Source organism: Anarrhichthys ocellatus, unplaced genomic scaffold (assembly GCF_004355925.1).
Source record: "Anarrhichthys ocellatus isolate YVR2014 unplaced genomic scaffold, GSC_Weel_1.0 scaffold8, whole genome shotgun sequence".
NCBI lineage: Eukaryota > Metazoa > Chordata > Actinopteri > Perciformes > Anarhichadidae > Anarrhichthys > Anarrhichthys ocellatus.
In genome coordinates, this window is record NW_022280038.1 from 7,921,131 (window position 1) to 7,942,937 (window position 21,807).

General features: G+C 42.5%; 1 protein-coding gene across 3 annotated transcripts in view; it reads left to right on the top strand.

Moving 5' to 3' along the window:
• Nucleotides 1-21,807, top strand: part of LOC116384004 (protein kinase C-binding protein NELL1) — a 233,874-nt gene that overhangs the window by 90,464 nt on the left and 121,603 nt on the right. For all 3 annotated transcript variants that reach the window (XM_031848251.1, XM_031848250.1, XM_031848249.1), the window contains exons 8-12: nucleotides 4,867-5,001; nucleotides 6,752-6,854; nucleotides 8,478-8,551; nucleotides 12,470-12,569; nucleotides 15,191-15,319. In XM_031848251.1, coding sequence (XP_031704111.1) covers nucleotides 4,867-5,001; nucleotides 6,752-6,854; nucleotides 8,478-8,551; nucleotides 12,470-12,569; nucleotides 15,191-15,319 — 541 coding nt within the window. The remainder of the gene's footprint in view (nucleotides 1-4,866; nucleotides 5,002-6,751; nucleotides 6,855-8,477; nucleotides 8,552-12,469; nucleotides 12,570-15,190; nucleotides 15,320-21,807) is intronic.

Consider the following 21,807-nt stretch of genomic DNA (forward strand, 5'->3'; position numbering starts at 1 on the left):
CAGTTGTTATTGTGAGCGTGGATTGAAGTGGTTTTAAAAGACCCAGAAAAAAACAGAAAAGATGTTAATGTGCATGTAAGAGGGAACAGCAAACAGACAATTACATGGTCCCAGAAGTCCTCGTATTATCTTTTGTCACGGTTTAGTTTTTTGCAGTTTTGCAATCGCTCGGGATTAAAGTGATGAAACACTGGAACAGTTTTCACTTTGGATATACATCTGCATCGTAACAGCAGAGAGGAATTAATTATAGCTCCTTGAGAATGACAGTAATGAACAGTAGAGCTTGTAAATAACTGCTGACGCTGCAACCTGCCTCTCACAGTGATGCGTGTCCGATGCGCGTTCTTGCCCGCTCGCGTTGGGTCGTCATGTCACTTTCTGCGCGCAAAACCGTAACCTAAAAAGTTCTTCCAAGGGCATACAGAGCGCGCGGCACCATTTTTAATCTAACGTGAGTTATTTTTTTGGACACGATCCAACCTTAGCGCGACACATTTTTGGATAAGCAACAGTGCAACCGAGGTGCCTACACTGTCTATAGTCACGAGCTAATTAAAACTCGATAAAGCTAATTAAAAGTAGTGACCTACATTATTTGTACAAAACTAACATGATCATGAACGTGCACTCAGAGCATGGGAGACAGTCACGGAGCTCGTCGAAGCGTGCGCGACTACGTCCTGCAAAATGACGCTGATCTGAGTGAAATACCAAGTTCTTAGGGAGTCCCGTCCACTGGCTCGCCTTTCCTGGAGCTTTTGAACTCATTGCTCAGCAGATTGAGTTTGCTCAGTTGCAATTGCACTAAAACTGAAAAGACCTTGAGTTTCTGCTGTTTGGGGGAAATACCTAAACCTCAAATTTGGGGATTTTTGTGCTTTCATGTTAGCTGAAGTAGGAACGGAAAGAAGGATTAAGGGAAGGACGGGAGATTATATGTTTTATGAGCTTATGTTTTTTTTAAGTACAAACCGTACTTGAGTTTGAAGGTCATTCCCTGTTTGGTGTTTTAGTGTGGCCGGTTAAGGATGCAGAGATGATCCACATCATGATTAGAAGACAGAAGATATGGTTTGTCAGTAGCTTTGAAACAGCATGTGCTACTTGGGTTGTGTTTTTGACATATTTTGTAAGGTGTTCCAAAACGGAAAGGTGTCAGGAAATGGCGACTCCATTGGCACAACAGGAGGCTAACAGGTGGTGTGCTTTCGGCAGTGCAGCCACGGGGGACGTAACATCTGCATAACTGTGTGTGTGATTGACTGTGTGCATGAGTGAGCGCTATCCGGTGGGAGTGAATGGAGCAAGGACATTGTGGCGGGCAGGCGAGCCATAGAATAATTTTGGGTTTAAATAAGGGTGAAATGAAGATCATTACCCGACCGCTGTGTCAACGCATCCTCCTCCACATGAACACACCTCAACCTATTGCCACCTGACCTCATTGCATCCGCCCTGTTGCGAGTCGTATGAGCAGTCATCTCAAGCGTTAAATGGCTGTCTGCCTTTATGCGGTAGAGATTTGAGTTAATCAGCGTGGGGTGAATAATTGCTTGGTCCTGAGTGTATCATGTCAAGGCGAGGTGAGATGACAATAAGAACTGGATTAGCACGGCATCATTCGCATGTATCATACCTGTGTTTGTGTGAAGAAGCAAGTGTTTATGCCAAAAGACAAAGTAAAAATAACACAATACATTTTTTTTTTTTATGATTTTCCAGCATGGAGTATCAACACAGATACATCGTTCTTTACCCTCTTTAAAGGGTTAGACCACCCGAATTACAAAACAAATCTCACCTACCTCTAGTGCTAAGTAGCCATCTAGTTTCTGTCTCTCACATTTCTACCTACAAAGCTGGAAGAATTAGTCCAAATAAAATAAGAAATAAAAGCAATATCTCAAAACGGGCTGCATGGATAGATGCAGCTAGAGTTAATGTATATATTATGGGTGAACTGAATACCTATATACCATCACATTTCGTGAATTTTAATCAGCTTATTTATTCCAGAAATTCTGCGCCCTGTGAAAACAACTCTCTTGGGGCCCCAAAATTGTAAATTCGCATATCATGTTCCAGGCTCCCTGTTTATTCTTAAGCCATAAGCCATTTGCTTACAATAGCTATATAAATATACTGATGCATGAGTTGTTCAAGATTCTCCTCCATTGCTGCTGCACTGGATTCCCTCGTGTGTAAGCCATAAAAGTGGTTTTGAGTCTATATCCAGTCTTCTTAGTAATAACAGAGGATTCAGGGTCCCTGTGTCAGCTGTATAAATGTTTGTTATTATTGCATAATAGCTGGTTTCATTTCCTGGCAAGTTGAGCCCAAAGTAGCTTCCCGCAGCATGCGCTTAGAATAGCATCCAGGAGGCACATTTCTGTGTTTACTGTGTTAAGGATGATTCAGGGAAAGTTAGTTTGGATAGTTTAAGGAGGCTTGCGCTGTTTGCTGTTTTTGACGGATTGACAGAATGAATCCAGTTATCACAAATAGATTGGATTTCGGGTTCCATGTGGAATCCGGCAAAGAGCGAAAATACCATTTCCATCAAGAAAGAGTTTCCGAGCCGCTCTTTGCTGTTCTTTCAATGAAGAAACACTCGTCTGTTCTGATATAACTGATGCCATTGCAGCATCTACACCATCATCTCCTGACATTGCAAGAATCCAGCTGCTGGTAGATCTGCATCCTGACCGCTAGTTGCCTCCAAATCCTAGACACTGTCCCTTTAAGGGCTTAAGGCGTATCTTCGCAGCATATGTACATAGCTGCAGTACAGTGTAGCTACCATTCTCTTTCTCAAAAATATTTGGTACATCAGTGTTGTTGCAGTATCAGCGGGTGAAATCTACTCTATAAACTAACTATAAATTAAAACCTACACCATAGATTTTCATGCCTGGAGTGCTGTGTAAGGTTTAAACATTGTTGGCCCAACATTGATCTGGTCTCAGAATTTAAACATGTGTGACATATCCTTCAGACATGCAGGCCAACAAAAAAGATTAAAGGTGTGAATGCAGCTTTTTCCCCTTTGTCTTCAGCTTTTATTTCTGTATTTCTCTCATGTCTCTCTGGCTCATGTATCAACCATAGGAGATACATGCCTATTAGCCTCTTGAATACTTTGTGTGATATCACCATGCCATTTGATGCTCACGCTGTACAGGAACCGTATTCCTCTGCGGTGCCTCGAGGCAGCCTCTCAGCCTTTGAAACTGCATTTCAAACATTTTGTTTGGGGCTTTGACAGGACACATCTCTACCGCTCACAGCTCACACGGCTCTCCAGAAACCAGCTGAGACTCTTCCAGATGAAGTTAAGAGCCTAAGTGACATCCGGGCAATTTTCTTTATTTCTTTTTTTTTTTCGTTACTGAGAAGCCTCTATCATTTTGTGGCGAGCCCTCTCCTTCTGACTCTGTGGCTGGGCAGGTCTCGGAGGAGCAGAGTGGGCGGAGGCAGAGCGTTCTTGAGTGTCTTAAGTGGACCTGCAATTTCTGAGTTGACCCTTGCTGCTCAGATCAATTGGACCTTTGAATTCCCCCACCTTTCCACCTTTCAAACAGGACTGTATACATGTGGGTCAGACTGTGCTTAGATTTTATAGATTGATTAACTTATATATGTGAACTGCTGTTTGTCTGTAACCAGCCAGCTCCTACTCAAGGCCAAGAGGGAGCTTTGATGGATGCAGTGGGCTGTCTGCACAGAGAAATAGGTGCTATATAAAGCACCTATAATAGGTGCTGCTGATTTTCAACATGAAAAATGATATATGTAATCTATATTATATATTTACTATTGATCTACATGTGGTTGCTTTGAATGATATTAAGAAAACAAACCACAATTCACATGGATCAGCAAGATGCACCAGTTTGAGTTAAGACTTGGAGCAACAGGGCTTGTGACCTAATCCAACTCCTTCTCCGAGAAATTACATTCAGCATATATACAACGGAAAATGTATTTGGCGAGGACCACCTCCCTTACCTTTTTTTATTAACCGAATAAGGAATCATTTTGTATTTGCTATGTCGCAAAATGTTCTAGACATCATTTCAAAAACTTGACTGACACCATGTTTCATTTGTTTTTCCTACAGTATAAGCTCTTGCAATAAAGCATGTCTCGCGTTTTTATGCCTCTGCGCCGGATGCAGCAGAGGCATAATGTTTTCAGGTTGTTTGTCCGTCCTTCCGTCCGTCCAGTCCATTTTCATGAACTCGAAGTCTCAGGATTGTCTTGACAAATTACTCAAAATTTGCAAAAAAATAACGTGGGCCTTTCCTCACTGGAATAAACGTTGGCTGTGAACATGATCCAGCCAGCAATTACGTGCCAAAACATACTTGGCAATAATTGCCATACTTGATAAATTAATAGTAAATAAACAGAATTTCTAAGAGACATGGTTGTTAAATCCTGATTTAAAGTTAATCCTGGTTTGTGCGTACTACACTCCGTGCCCCTCCCTGTAACACTGCCCTGTGACACTTGTGTCAGTCAGAGATGCATCACTTCTGTGGAGAGACAGGTGTTGGGCATGAAATAAGCCGAAGAGGAAGGGCAGATCAGTGTGTGCGAATAAAAGAGGAGTGAGGCAGGATCGTGGCTGTCAGTCCTGTCTGTCATTTCTCAGTAGATTATAGCCTGAGGTCTGGAGCGTGAGCTGAATGATGATCACTTATTATTCTGTGCCCTTCTAATGAGCACCTCCCAGCGGAGCAGCCCTCAGTGAAAACCGACCGGGGTACGCTGGGGGGGGGCGGTTGGTGGTTGGGGTTAACCTGCACGCACACTTGCGACTTTTGATATTGTGACTTCTGATTCTGTGCTCGTCCTCAGTTGAACTACGCGGAGTCTCGGCTGACCCAGTTGGAGGGCTGTCACTGCGAGAGGACCTGCAGCACCAACAGCGCGGTCTACCGGGATAAGGAGCTGTGGGTGGAGCCAGAGAACTGCAGGAACTGTGCATGTAAGGTGAGTGTCACCTTCACTCCCACAATCAAGGATTGAGGCACCTGCTTTCAACTATTGTACTGTGAAAATATTCTCCATCATAGTCAAGTCCATTTTATTCATATAGCCAAATGTTACAAATCACAAATTTGCCTCAGGGGGGCTTTACAATCTGTACAAACTGTGTTACCCTCTGTCCTTAGACCCTTGATTCAAGAAAATCAAAAACAAAGTCTAAGTTTATTTAAGCCCTTAACATCAAGTTCCACCTTTAGATTTTGTATTCATTCCTTATTTAACCAGATTAGGTCCCGTTGAGATACAGTATCTCCTCTGCCAGGGAGTCCTGGTCAAGAGGGGCAGCAAGTAAAAAAACAACAGGCAACTATACATTAAGGAATCAGGAGGTACAATAATCAGGCAAAATAATGGCACTTGTTGAGAGCAACACAATTGTTCAGTCATAACAGATAAATATGTCTGGAGAGGGTAGAGAAGGAAGTGCTCCTTCCAAGCCTGTGTGGCGTTAAAAAGGAAAAGACAGCTTTACCCAGCTCCGTTCAGGTGATTGGGACCATGTGGAAACAGTTTCTAGGCTTCAAAATGATCGAGTGTTAAAACATGTCAGTAAACTGGATATTTGTTGCGGTAATTTAACCAGTAAGGATTTTGTAAAAAAAAGTTATTTAATTGGGTAAACACAGTGAAGTCCATTTACTTCCCCTTAACTTGTCTTCTCATCAGACCTCCCAGCCCCGGCATCATGTCTCCCTGCCTCCTGTCCGCCCCCCCCTAACAAGCGCCGCCCCCCCACACATGCCTAATAAGCCTCCCTGTCTGCACTCATACATACTGCAGAAGCCAGACTTTGAAATGTGTTGAATCAGGCCATGCCGGGGCCCGGGGAATTAGACTTGCTGCATCATTGCGCATCAAGCACAGGGTGGAGTTTAGTCCGATTTCCTCCCGCAGACATGGCATTAACTGATAACCGCGGCGTCCTGGGGGAACCATTTTCGATGACTCATGAAATGAGGAGGCGCTCGCAGAGAGAGATATCAGCCTCAAAAAATGAAGGCAGTCCTTCAGGGCCCGAATAACTACCTGCTATCAGCAGCCCGCTCGCTTTCAGTACCCGCCATCCAGCGCTCGATGATGAATCTGTTAACTGATTGTTTGACATTATAATCACTTTTTTTCTTTATTCCTGAATATGATAGCTTTCAGCTTCAGATTGCATTCTCGAAGGTAGGATTCTGAACAGTTTTGAGTTGGTTTGCATGGTGCTTACACCAAAAGCATTCCCCATTCAGGGTTGAGCTGTAATGTAAGCGGAGTTGGATTAGCGCATACATCACACCTAGAAAATAGAACAGAAACCCTTTTTATTGTCATATACACATACACGAAATTTGACCTCTGCATTTGACCCATCCCTGTATATAGGGAGCAGTGGGCTGCCAATGACAGGCGCCCGGAGAGCCGGGGGTTCAGTGTCTTGCTCAGGGACACTTTGGCACTTCCCAGTCGAGGATCGAACCGTTGACCCTCTTAAGCCAGTGAGCCACGGTCACCCCCAGTGCCTAGTGTGTTATATATGTTAACTCTTCCAGATAAAGATATAGAATTCCGTGAATGCTTGAGCAAGTGTAAATTGAGAGATAAAAAGAAGTAGGCGACATGTTGATTTCTTTTTTTTTTTTGCAAACATTATGCAAAAGCCGAATGTTCACAGTGAGCATTGGATGTTTGCTTCTGATGTTTCTTCCAGAATGGTGTGGTGGAGTGTCGCAGGATATTCTGTCCTCCAGCAAACTGCTCAGAGGACTCGCTGCCTGTACACGTTGATGGGACTTGCTGCAAGAAATGCCGACGTGAGTATCAGCAGCACACATGTAAAATGACTTTCATTTTGCTCAGTCTATACCATGACTTCTACCACGATTCAGATCTTCTACTGTGGGTCATATTTTCTCTCTAAAACCAACATAACGCTAAGAATGATGTCATCTCGCCACAGCTGCTTTCTTGAAAATCAATTCTTCTCTATAATCATTTTTGTTTTATCAATATATCTCAACGGAGACTACATAATGTCTGACGCTTGAAATAAGCCTGAGTCTGTTAGTGGCAAAACCAAGCACTTTTAGTGGACGTAAATGGTGGCGCCAGTTTGCCCTGATAGGATTACATTGAAGACCGTCTACAGCGCTCTTACTCCATTCTGGACTAATTTCAGAAATCATTGTCAGTTAGACAAGAAAACAAATCGGGTCCATGTTGAAAAGTACTGAAGTTACCCTTTGAGGACTGTTGCTATCCTTTTTATTTGGATGGTGAAGTAATAGAAGCAACAAAGGAGGGATGCTGCATGGCTTCCAGTCAATGGTCGGACATTGATACGAGGTAATGACAAATAAATGTTTGACAAAAGCGTGAATCATTGACAATTTACCAAACCCTTCCTCAAACGGCGTTATTCGATCATAGCTAGCAACGGTAGCTAGGCACGGCAAGTCTGTCAAGCTTTGATTTTCTCCACATGTTCCTTTCTGGAAGAGCCAAAGTCATCTCTTAGATGTTTTGCAGCAGTGTACCAGTGTCACACTTCCTGCTCTTTGCTAGTTATTTGCCCAACCACAAAAGTTCGAGGCCAGGGATTAATGAACATAAACATAGGTTGTTTGCATTTGAACAAATCACCAATGCTGTTGTTTTTCACAGTCCTACATGCAAGCTCAGCTTGTTTGCTTTACATCCTTTTGAAGGTACCACTGCAACCAGAGCCACTGAAGATACAAACAAGAGGGCTGCTGACTGTGGCTGATGCTCTACTGGCACATTGAAACCAGAATAAACTATCTGCAAGAGCAGAGATCACAGTCATGGAAGCTGAAATGGAAGCTCTATTTCTAATATAAAGCACACAGGTAGCGGCTCACAGACACACAGACAACTGTGTCTCTCTCGCTATACGGCAAAAACACTCAATCCCTAAAGGATAGTTTGTCTTTGAATAATTCCAGCCCTCCTCTGCCTCCCTCCATCCCTCCACTCGCTCCTTCCTCCTCCTCTTCCTCCCCTGTGAACATCAGAGCTTTGGCACAGACGGACGAGGAGCAGCGGTCCAGAGCTGCGACTCAGCGCTCCGCGGTCCTGCACCCTGGAGAGGAGAAAAGCAGGACTTCGTATCATGTGCTTCATTTTCTATTTCTACTTCATCGCCGGAGGAATATGCAGAAGGCTCTCCTCTGTTGTATTCTTAATGCGCCTTTACATTTCCTCTCCACTTATGCACACAAGCCATGAACAACTTATGCAGAACTTCAGGCGGGGAACTTTGTCTGTTTTTCCCCCCCCAAGCATTCATTTTTTCTATTTTTGAGAGTACCACAGGAGCTGACAATGTCTGAGTAATTATTATTTTCCTGGTATATCGTAGTTACTGTACTTACCTGTGTTACTGAAGCAGTTATGTTCTTTTTTTGTGCCCGCAGCGAAATGCACCTACAGGGGCCAGACCTTTTCTGAAGGCCAGCGCTTTTTATCCAGGAGCTGCAGGGAATGCAAGGTAACGTTTAACATCTTTCACCAGCATTTGGCCTCTGCTCTTCAATCAGATATACCATGCAGCACTTCTCTTTCATTGTAAATGTGTACTGATTATGCGTGGCGGACCGCTCGGTGTGTTATTCAATTAGCCAGCGGGCCATATTAGTTTTCCAATCCGTCCCCCAATCTGTTCAATCTACCTTTTTTTTATTCCCTTCTCTCTAATGGAGAGATAACCAGGTAATTAGAAATAATATGAAACACAGCAACACAAAGGCCTGATTTGAATAGAAGCTTCATCACCGTGTGTATTATAATTAGAGTCATTATTCCAGTTCACCATTGAACAGAGGTGAGCTTTCTTCACTGAGGAACCATTTATCTTTAAAGATTCTCTTTAAGGGGAAAAATTTGCTTTTTTTGCAATTGCTCACAAAGAGACGCACAGTGAATTCCTGAAGTTATTATTTGCCCTTGGGCAATTCAAAACATCATTATTTTGAGCAATTACAGCCAACCTTTACTCCTAGATTTGAACCCTGCTTAGCGACCAATTTCTGGACACTTTTAGAAAGGGGCCTGGGAAGTTCTATTCTGAGGCTTCCAGGGGTCTCTTTAGTCAGAGCTTTTGATCCATGAATCTCAGCTGTATGTTTCAGCATGTGAATATTTTCATGTCGTTTCTTCATGTCACACAATGTAACTCTCCTCTTGCTGTCACGGTGGTGGGAAGTGTGAAAAGCATCCATGAATTTATGCATTGACAGAGAGGAATAAGTCCATTTTGATTATGTAGCTTTATACAACAAATCCTCAAGGGGCTCTATCATCTGTAGAACATACGACGCCCTCTATGCCGTGCCATCTGTTCGGATAAGTGACACTCGGCAGCTCAAATTGTCACCAAAAAACAATGCTGTGTGTTTTCCTTCACTCGTGGCATTACTGATCTCATCATGGCTGCCTGACATGATGGAATATTATTGCTAGTGCTGAAATGATTAGTCGATAAGTTGATCAACAGTTAATCAAACATATATGGACAACCATTTTGAAAATGATCATGTGTTTATTAAGCAAAATTGTTGAGCAAAAATACCAAAAAAGTTCTGTAAACTGCATTTTGACTGGTTGGCGGCAGTGTACAACTGTGAGGAGGTAATCGTAGTATGTTTTACGTCATTATAAATAGAATTACTTAAGTTATTTATGTCAGATAAAATAAGCTATTTGCATAAATAGTCTTGGGTTGTGAAACGCATTTTTAAGTATATTTTTATTCTCTTCTCAGCTCGGCATTGGTGTAGCTTTTGCGCTAGGCAGCTAGTCGCTCTATTTCTTATCTGTCTGCTGTTTGGGGATGGACAGGTAGCGTATAAAAGACATGTTGGTCAAAAAGCAGCAGAAATAGCCTTGATGAGAGTGGACTGTGCAGGCTTTCAAACCAAAACAATCAGTTAGTTGTTCTCGCTCATAAAAGACTCACAGTGCAAGGCTGTACAATTAAAAGATGACAGTGGGAAACAGCTAACATGGTTCCTAGAATAGCACGGCGTTGAATTGAAGGAGGATCTGAGTCGATGTTTTCGACCTTGAGAGGTCTGGTCTGACAGAGCAGCCAGACTGCTACTGTTGCTCTGTGCCTGCTATTTGTTTTAAAGGCACCAGGGGAAGATGACACAGTGTTCGATCTCCCTTTGTTTCCCCATCTTTAGTGGTGCTTCTGCTGCTCTCTGTATTCATGCCAATTCATGCAATGTAGCCTTTATATCCCACCCTCTCTGTTGTCATGGCAGCATCATTCAGTCAGGGATATCTCAGAATACTCTATGAAGTACTAAGCATGAAGGATTGTTGAAAAATAGATAATCCACAATACAGACAGAGAATTGTATTAAAAATGCAAAGAAATTACAGGAAAAGTCATCTCTAATGCAATATTGAATTTATTTTACGTTCTACAAAAGAAATTTTGTAGAACAGTTATTGCGTTCACTATTTCAGTTAATTGTACAGTTTAACAGTTGTTCTGTGCTATTGTTGTTATGCATTGAATATAATATGAACAATCCATGAAATATGTCACTCGGGGGTCGTCAGTTAACCCAATGATAGAAAAGGTGTCCCTTAAGGAAAAAGGTTGGGAACCTCTGGTTTATATAGTGACACAGGATTGAGTAAATGGTAAATGGACTTGTACTTGTATAAAGCTTTTCTAGTCTCTCGACCGTAAAGCACTTTTACACGACATGTCATTCACCCATTCATACACTGATGGCAGGGGCTACAATGCAAGGTGCCACCTGCCCATCAGAACTATCTGACAATCACACACATTCACACAGCAACGGGAGCAATTTAGGGACAACTCCCAAGGACAACACATCGACATGGACTAGCTTCAATGAGAACCGTCAATCAGAAGATTGACGGACGACCCGCTCTAACACCGAGCCACAGTGGCCCCAGGGCAGGTAGCCTCACCTTAGTGTGACCAGGTTGTTATGCAATAAGACGGACAGAGACAACTGGTGCCTGGTGCTCTTAAAGTCATTCAGATGAAGCTCAACATCGCTGATGACCCTACTGACGTGTTTTTGAAACTACAAATCACCTGTCAGTCTGTTGTAGTTGTTGTGACTACAACAGTTCCCTGGAGACCCCAAGAACTGTGATCTTTCTCAAAACATTATTAGTTATGTAATCAATGCCATCTGAAGAAAACAAAACCGGTTATTATTTTAGGAAAGGAACACGAAGATAGACAGAGCACATGAGGAAATCTGCGTCTGCTGCTCTGCTGTCTCACAGAGTGCCTCTACGCCCTGTGTGATGCTTTAAATCATCACCCATGAAAAACATTTCATCTATTAAAACGGCAACCTGAGCTTTTGACCCCAATACATTGGTATTTCAAATTATGATTAAAAAAGATTCAAGCAGAAAACAATGATATGAAGGGGGAAAAATTTAATTAACAATTTGGAATTATAGAATAAAGCGTGGATGCTCAGGATGAGGGTTAATTAGCAGGATTAAGCTGAATGTGTTATACTCTGATCTGTGCCAACGATAATTAAAATCACATATATATTGTCCGTGCAATGGGTGAAAAGTGCATGGAACTATATGAACATGAATGTACATGACATGACCAATAACAATCACCATAATTACCTTTTAAAAAACCACTCTCAGTATCACCAGGTCATCCTACTGCAGAGTATGTCAGCAAGTTCACACCTTCTCACGGCAAGTTAGTCTTTTCATCTGCCGCCTGTTATTGTATTTCCCTACTTCAATCAACAACCGATATGACCGTTCCAAAAAGAAAGACTGATGTGAGTGATGTCTGGCTGGCAGGTGAACCTAATTGGAAAAATCAACCCAGTTGCCAGAATAAAAAAAGTTTGCATTGTACGTTTCTGCAAACCAATGATGGCAATGGTATAAAAGTATGTTTTATAAATACGCTATGTTAGTCTCATATCACGCGTTCAGAAACGCACAATGCCTCGTGGTTAAAGTTGCCAAACGATGGTTAGGTTTAGGCAACAAAACTACTTGATTAAGGTTATAAAAAAACTCAGTTTCTTAACTTCACTTAAGAAGCATAACAACATTATGTAAGAGGCGTAAAGTCAATGTTACTTAACAAGCATAACGTCAATGTTGATTCCATGGGATGGGAACAGCGGACCCCTGGGTGAAACATCTGTATTTTTTTAAACAAGCATACCACACCAAAAAGGTTAAATAAGTGGGCTTTCGATGGGAAGCTTCCTAGTTTGAGCCCTGGACCTGGAACAAATCAGTGTAATTTTTTACCTCAAATGGTGTATTTGTTCTGGTGAAAATCTTGTTTAATGCACAGACTGTCACACATTTGACCCAAGCGTTGAAATTGTAATGTTTTGCCTCCGTCCTGTCCTTCCAGAATGGCCTGATGGTGAAAGTCACAGAAACTTGTCCAGAGCTCAACTGCACCATCGCTGAACAGATCCTACCAGATGGCAGGTGCTGCAACGTTTGCAGAGGTATGTCTTCCTTCTTTCTTTGGACGCACCAATCCCCCGCCGCTGCGAATAGCAAACATAACCAGTCTGCTGGTTGCTGATTCCGGCTGCGCCGCTGCAATACTTCTGTTTCTCTCCCTTTCCACCGGGTATGAGTGCTTCTGGGTCGGTATACCTATCAGAGCAGATTGGTCTGTCTGCTATAGAGCACCTGCTATGCCAATTTGCCTGAACCCCGCTGCTTTGGCAGGGAGCTACTACAGGGTAAATAGCCACGGGTAATTCAGTAAATGCATTGAATAAACAAACTGTAGGAGGCTGTCGGCTATAGAGCCCACAATGAAAGAGACCCGGGGCAGGTTCTGAGCAAAGGAAATTGGGCTCTCATTTCGGTAAGATAAGCAGCGTGCCTCAGACTCGCTGTATTTCGAGGAGAAGAAGATGAATAGAGTGTAAAAGAGAAGGCAAAGAGAAGACAGGAAAGGGAAGGGAAGGAGAGGAGAAAGATGATAGGTTAAATCAAGGAGAGGGAAGGAGACCTGCTATGTTGTAAAGGGAGGAGAGGAGGAGAGGAGAGGGAAGGTAAAGAGTGTAAAGAACATGAGGAGAGGAAGATGATAACGAAGTTAAAGAGAGGATGAGACTAAGACTGTACATGTTGAGAGAAGAGTGAAGGAAATTAGAGAGATTAGGAGAAAGGGCAGGAGAGGACAGATAGAGAGAATAGAGTGGAGCGAGATAAGAATAGAGAGAGAATAAGAGTGAGAGAGAAGAGAAGAAAGGTATGAAGTATAGAGGAAAGGACGGCAGTTTATATATGTAAGAGCTAACTGTTAAAGATTGATAGTCACAGTGTCTCTTTCCTTCAGCCCTCTCTCTGACACACACACACACACATCCATGATTGCTAAAACTCAGAGTGGGTCATCGTCCGCTGTGTGACTCTGTGCTTTGCCACCACTCTGATATTTACTAGTGCGTCGCTGTTAAATCCTCTGTTAAATTGGTCATGCACAATTGCCACATAGTGTTTATGCAACTTTGTTTTATATTTGAAATTCAACTTTGAAATAGAAAAACAAGAAAGATTTGACCGAAATTTTTGGTTCTGCCCGTCTGCCCCCTGTTGTAGTAGTACGGCCAATATACAGAATATTACTCTGCAGCTGCAACATTCTGGGAAGTTTTTTCAAAGGCTGCTGCTGCTGCATGGTGCGCACGCAGCAGCATGGCAGCCTCAGGGCTGGCTGTTAAGTTTAGGAAGCGCTTGATTCGATATGGAGCGGAGCATTTTAAACGTCAATATCGCAGCAGATTTAATCGTGGGAATCGTGGTCGCAATAAATATTTGATTAATTGCACAGCTCTAACACGTGTGTTATTCCGAGTCGGATTGGGCCTTTTACATGTTTACACAATTGGGCGGGGTGCTGCTGTAGATGATGGAGGAAGCAGAATGCAGACGCAGCTCCTTCCTCAGTAATGGCTCCCCAGGCTCCCTGCCTCTCAGGGCTTTTATGTGCTGCTAGTGTGTCTTTCATTACAGGACATGATGGGCTACATCAGCTCATACTTACTGAGCAGCAGACAATCCGTCTGCCTGCTTCCTTATCTTACAGACTGATTATCAGAACACCCGTCTATCTGCCATGTCACATTCCTGCATACGTGCAGGATCTCAGTCTGTTTGACAAAAGATGCAGGCAGACAGAAGCGTTTAACACAGGGTTAAAGTTCCAATCCCCCACCGCAGCTGATCAGGGTTTTAATCCCAGTCGCAGTACCATGTGTTCCGATAGATAATGATGTTAACAGGTGGGAAGCCAGTGAGGGATTCTGATCTTGTCACTGCACTAGTGTCTCTTGCACTGTTGACTTAAAAAAAAACACACTTACCCCCTGTAACCTTGAAACGTGGCTTTGAAAAGCACAGTGTGTGGCTTGCTTTATTTCGGAGGATGGCAGCTGTGTTCATCCCGGATTCAAAATGGTGCTCAGAGTCATCGCAAGAAAGTGTCAGAACCAAATGGAAATGTCCACAGAAACCTCTCAAACCACTGCTGCAACTGTTCAATAATACGCTCTCCACAAGAGAGCTAATTAGTTCCCTGTCACACTCTGCAATCCCAGCCTGAAGTAGCCCGTTAAGCATTTTATTAGTCAAGAGATAATTGTTATATAACACTTTGCAGTTTACTCTTATTTTGAAACCTCTGTGTTGGAGGTGCAGCATTCTTTTGGGGCTCGCCATCTGTGAGTTTAGTCCTCATTGGATAGGTGGCAAAGCGTCAGCGTCGTGTGGTGTTTGTCAACGCTGTCCTTTCACCCGTTCTGTGCTGAAATACATTAGATGAACTTGCGTGGAGACTCTTCCAGTAAGTCAGTCAGTGTCACTTTTGCTGCTTGAGCAGCACACCAGTGACTGTTCCACTCTAAGTGTGTACATGCTGTCATACGAGCCAAACCTTTTTATTATTGCACCAAAAATGTACTGCAGTCATAAACTTCATACGTGAGGCTCCTTGTCATTCACATTATTTGTGCCCGACAGGAACAAGGTTGCTGGTTCGTGCATTTGTCTGCTTTTACCTCTGTGCACAGTCCAAAGTAAATACGAGACCTCCTTTGTCCCTCTCTTTCAGGTTATGACTTCTGCGCAGAGGGACTCATTTGTGGCGAAAACTCTGAGTGTAAAAACCGGAATACTAAAGCGGAGTGTGAATGCAAGGGCGGCTATGCCTCCATCCATGGGGACTCTACTTACTGTGAAGGTAGGACTGTACTTTTCCCAGCTCAAGCTGAGCCGGGGCTCATGTGACCGAGTCATGATATCCAATAACTCAGGATGTTAAAAACAGTATGGCTGGCAGTAGGGATGCAAAATTGCTCCCGTAGCTGTGCCTATGGTGTATGAATGCGATAGAATCTGAATAGTAAGTCGCTTTGGATAAAAGTGTCTGCTAAATGACTGTAATGTAATGTAATGGATGGGTACCGTACTAGTACTCTTATTGATTCTGCTTATCGGTTTAGATCCTTATTGATACATTTGTATTTGATTATTTTGTGAGTAAAAATACTTCACTTTTTCTGCTCGACAAACAGATTTCTGTAGCCACACTTCGGATCATTTTGTTGTCTCTGCCATGATGTGTGTCTCACGCTGTGCTGTGTGTGTGTGTGTGTGTGTGTGTGTGTGTGTGTGTGTGTGTGTGTGTGTGTGTGTGTGTGTGTGTGTGTGTGCGTGTGTGTCAGAGTAAAGCATCCCTAGCTGGCAGTGTGTCAGCTTTTAATGCATCGTTTTCTTTCAGGAGCACGTTTATGCTGGCTGTGGGCCACACACTGAGATTTCTAATGACCTGACATTAGACACACAATGAGTGTGTGACATGATTGTGACTGGCTAAGGAGAGCAAGGATTGGTCTGAGAGAGCACTGTGGTCAAGCGACCTGCACCTTTAACATGGCATCAGTAATGTGACAAAGCACAGGGATTTGGGAATTTTGAGAAAAGAGCAAGATCTGTGGAACACTGATGGTCTTGATATGTGAGCAATGCTTGAGGTTGTGAAGGGCAGAGACTCATTGATCGACACTTGAGAGCCCTGAAAGCCTCGAAAGCAACACTTTGGAGGGTCTCTGGAAAGATCTATAAAAAATGATTTGTCCATTGCAATTGTCACTAATAATGTCTCTTAAAAGCTTACTTACTGTCCATTAGTAGCCTATTCATTACGTAAACTGTAAAACATTTTTTGAAAAACACAAAGACAGACAGGCGCTGCTGCAAATGGTCTGCAACGCAGACGTGGTGTAGTTTATATAACATGACCTTACCCTGTACAACCTGAAAAGCAGTGAGTTATTTCATGCTTAGATGGAATACATGATGTATTGAATACATTTGAATACAAATGTCAGGGTGGATTCTGTTGCAGGGCACAGTTGTTTGCCCGGCTTAGTAGTTGTGAGAGTCTTTATTATCGGCTGTCATCCATGAAATCTTCTAGGTCTATACTGCACATTGAGTCTGCAAGAGTTCAGCGTGACTCAGCAGCACCAGGTAGGGGGTACTTTGCACACTGGGTAAGGGTTAAGGGTAGATTCAATTTCTGCAACTTAAATAGTTTCATTAAATTACCCTAGCACCTCTGATTCAAGGAGCTTTGCATGTTTAGTCCACTGATGGTATTTAACATTCCTGCTGGCCATTTTCCAAAGGGTACCATTGAGTTTTAAATAGATTTCCAGCCATTCATTTCATTTAATTTAATCATTTAGTTTCAATATCATCAATGTAATCAATACTTCAGATGCAGAAAAGAATCCGATGTATTTTTTAACACTGCCCATGCCTTCAAGCACCTTAAAATATAACAATGACAAGACGGACTTAATGTCCACAGTGTTAAATTACCTATTTGGAGCAAGCCTGCAAGCTACAAAGTCAGTTTGTAAAGTCATGGCACTCTTTTAGAAAATGGAAACTTGGCAGGATTTGCATGCAGTGGGCTGATACTGGCATGCTCCTTTGAGGTTGTTGTGAAACTTCTGCTCATACTTTAGTCAAACTTTTGGTAAGATTTAAACTTCACTTGCAGCAGAAAATAGCTGAGGGTAAATGTTTAGCCCCTCTGCCATGTGCAACCAAATACTTACTTTTTACAGAACTATTCATTTATTCTAGAGCTATTGTTGGTGTCTGCCTCATTTTTCTTGGAAAACCACATTTCTGAGTTTTGAGACATCATTTCACAAATTATCAGGGTATCATCAGAGTCTAAGGCTGGGTTGTAACAAGTATCATTATTTATTCAAGCCGATTAAATCATAGTTTAACCTGAAATCATGTTGCACCAAACCTTAAAACTCAATTAATTAACATCAGTTTAGTTTTTACACATAATTATACACTATATTATATTTAATTCTGTCAAACCAAAACTACTCCTAATTAACTTTAAACTAACACTCGAGGTGCTTTATCAAGGCTGTCTTTTTTAAATAGATTGAGCAAAATAATCAAGTTCCTCGACGAAAGCTAATGGACAAACTCGACTCAATTAAGTTTTATGATGTTGATGCTGGATTTCTTTTGGAGCAGGATGATCAACTGGCTGTCTCTTTTTTCCCCTTACTGTGCTGATGTTTGTTTTCTCCCATAATGAAACATTAATTCGGCCAACAAGTTTTTCTCAAGGAGAAATTCGAGCTTCTCTTCTCTACCAAGCCATCATGTGTAACGTAAGGCTAACTAATAGTTAGCCTGCTAGCCAGCAAACAATGCAACGTTTTGTTCAGGAATACAAAACAGCCGAAAGTTTTCCCCCCTTTTTTTATAGCAAATACATATTCTCGACAGCCTCACATTTATATTTGGGTAAGTAAGCATCTACATATTGACATATTTAATTTTGGTGTACATCAATACACAATTACTAATTTTAAACTTCATCCTTATTGGTGTAACTTAGCCTACGATTGGCTGGCTGCTTCCATCAAGCGTGCTGATTGTTGGACATGGCTTAGAGTCGACGGGTGCTGGAGGCCCACAGTACTTGTGATGGATCTAATGGCCTTATTTTATTAAGAAGCTTGGGCGCGGCAGTCGGCGGATTGAAGGATTTGCTTGATGCTCGGTGCAGTTGTCTTTGGGCCGCAGCCACGGCCTCAACGCACTAAACGCACTGAGAGCTGGGTAGTCACAAGCCCCCCAGTCTGGCTGCCTCTGTGTTTGATCTGTATGGTAAAGAGGTTTACCCAGAGCTCCACTCCAATCCACGACAATCCCACACCATACGAGCGAGGGCTTGGAGACGCTGATTGTTAGATCAGCTATGTAAATTGGGGAGCCACGGCTGTATTGGCTGTGGCATTATCCATGTTTGGGGGTTGCTCCCTAAAGGCAGCTCAAACTTCTATTGTGAGTGGATTAGCTGGAATCCCACTGTACAGTATGCTGATATTTCACTCCACTCTCACCTCCAACTTAAATTGGCTTAGGAGAACATGTCTTGCGCAGCAGACTCGGGTGTCCTCTCCTTTGTTTTATTTGAGTTATAAACAAAGCCCGGCAGTCTGAGAATAGATGTTTTACAGAACAATTGAATTACTCGTCTTGTACTTTATAAACTGGAGATTATGTCTGGCTGTGGCTCTAAGCCGCCATTAAAAGTGACCATTATATGCTCATAAATGTTTTTATGTGCAGCTGAATGATTGAGGGCTAGATTATTTACTTGTAATCAGAGAGCTGTTTGAGGAGGGACCAGGCGATTTAAACAGAGCCCAGCTTGAGGCTTCTGTCTGGCATGCAGTCACTTTTGTACTCTCCCTCTCTTTAAGCTGAATACCTGATTATTCTCAGCTGGGATATTGTCCTCCAGTGTGTCCTAACTTGAACGAGTTACCCCACCTGTTGTAAAAGGTTCAATTCATATAATCTCTCCATTAAAAAGCATGTTTTGACTTTTGTACGCTATTAACAGTGTATTTCTGGAGTTTTTTTTAAACTTGAAAAGTCACAAATGTTCTTGCAATTCCTCGAAGGTACACTTTGCTTGTTTTTCATAGCATTTATTAGCTAAGCATGGTGTAAATAATTGCCCTTATTTGATTTGTGATGAAGAGGTTTTGAGTTTCGGCAACACATTTCCAATCGCTCTTTGGATGATGCAAACAGTAAATGTAATGCTGCTTTTTGAGGTCAAGCTGCAAGCTTCACCTGGACCCTGCTTAGTTGACTCACGTTTTAGTGAATCTGCACAATAGAGAATCTTGCTGAAATGGCTGCAAGCAGTTCCTGTTTGCACCACTGATGAACAAACATCAAATGGATTACTTTTTTTTTATTGAAAATGCACTTTTTTACTAAAGATTTTGACATTTATCCACAACTGAGGAGAGTGTTTCAGTTCACTGAGTTGTTTCCAGCAGTGTGTGTACGATGCCTGTGCTCCAATTTTACTGATTGATGTCACTTGGAAGAAAGAGTGTCATTTATGATGAAACATGCTTTTCTCTGGCGCTAGAAGTCAAGGAAGCTGCAGCATATTGTGTCCCTCTGCTGTAGCACGTATGACGCAGGCCTGGTTCGTACACCGAGCGAGAGAATGTGTTAATATTTAAAGCCATCTGCCTAATTTCCAAAAGGAGAAATGTGCCTGCATATGCAGAATATGCACGCATGTAGAAACAGGAACATAAGCACACACTAATGATGTTCTTTGCCTCACTAGCATGCCCATCAAAGCCTGTGTCGTTATTTACTCCATTAAAGATGTAATACTGTATAAGAGCTGACATCTTTCTTGATGGTCTTAAGAGATGAGTCGGGTTTGGAGGCTTCACTCTGCATACTCGATGTTAAGGCAGCCGCTCCTCCTCTGTCAGGCTTGGGGAAATACTTTTTAATCCAGAGGGAAGCCTGGTAGAAGGCAGTGGTTGCTATCGATTGGTCTTGTCAGCCCTCAGCAATGCAAAAGGTTACAACAGGGCTCTGCAACAGCATGGCCACATGAAGTGCGATAGGCCTAATGGACTGCATGCAATGACTGTTTGCACTGAAGGCCTTCAACCCTTTTGAAGACCTTCAGTGCAAACACAGTATTATACATCCATAAGCTATAGCTGCTCCTTTAGAGGGTACCAGCTGACATAACAGGATACATCCTCTTAGAAATTTTCCGATACAATTTCTTCCTTTCCGATACCAATTCCTGAACTTGCATATTGATTCCGATCCGATACCAGTGTGTTTAATTATGTATTATAAGCTGCTTAGAGCTAACATCATAATCACATCTCTAATATCTATTCTGTGTTGCTTGTCCTTCAAACAACTGCATTACAAGGGTGATAACATGATATCGGAGCGGAGACTCACGTAGTCGCTGATACCCGATCCAGCATGTTGGGCTGTATCAGAGGCATTTCAGATACTAGTATTGGTATTGGAACAACTCTACACCCTGAACAGGTTGCCAGTCAATCACAGGGATGACACATACAGTATACGCTTTCTCCACTAAAATAAGCACGTATATGCCGGCTTTTTTATTGTATATTTACTTCAACGCGCATCACAAAGCATCATGTCGGAAAATGGGTGAAATTTACCGTGTCCACCTGGGTGTCATGTTTCCATCCCTACCGATCAGAGTTTTAGCTGATGAATACCTGTGAGTTTACTGCAGTCATTTGTCTCGGGAATGAATGCCGATTGCAACCTTTCCCACTAAAGACAAAAGACAGATGTCCGTGGGTATTAGTGAGGTTTTTTTGTCCAGTGGGAAAGGGGCTATAGAGACACTAACATTCTCACGTACAGGCAATTTAGACTGGCCCATTAACCTGCACGTCTTTGGACTGTGACATGCAAATTCCACACCCTCAAACCCTAAACCTCGATGCTCTGAGGCAACGATGTTAACAGCACCTACATGCTGTGCCACCCACATTTTCACTTCAAAGATCCGTCAACATTTTTTACTATTTTTACTTTATCGCTTTCAATAATAATACAACATCTATGTAGATGTGGTAAAGCCAATCTATTAGTATGTACTAAAACAGTCAACAGCTTGAGATCAAATTTGTGCAGTCGGATAAATCCTGTGAGACAGGAGTACTGTGAACGTGGTGACACCAGTGTGAAAGCCTTTAATTCCCACTGATAAAAAAAACAAACTGACTTCATCTCGCGGGTTGTACTATCTTCAGCACAATGTGTCACACCACCTGATGCAGCTCCATTACTGTTATTGCTCACGTTTGTGCTGATGGGCTTTACTCAGGCTTATTATCCTCATCAGCTCGTGTTTATGCTGTCAGTGATATTCTTCGAGTCCCAGCAGATCTACTGTATCGTCTCTCAGCTCCAGAGAACACACACATTAACGCTGCTGTTGTTGTTTTTGCTGACAGGTTGTTAATCATTAGCCTAAAAAAAAAAAAAAGTTCACATCAAGTTAAGCCCTCCTCGCAATGAAGCTCCAAATAACAAAAGAGCTAAGGCAGCTGATGTTGAGGATAGTTACATCAGCTAAGGACAAACAACATAATTCCCTGTTTCCTAGCTGAGTGCTACAGGGAGTGACCCTCCTCCCAAATGGCCGTTGTTACCACAGAGGCTGCTCTGTATATCTCTTTCCATGGTGGGTGAAATCCCAGCATGGGTCTAAAGTGCACCTAGATGGTGTATATCCTTCTTTCATTGCACATGCTCTCAGCTTTATATGGACCTTTTTCTCTCAATATA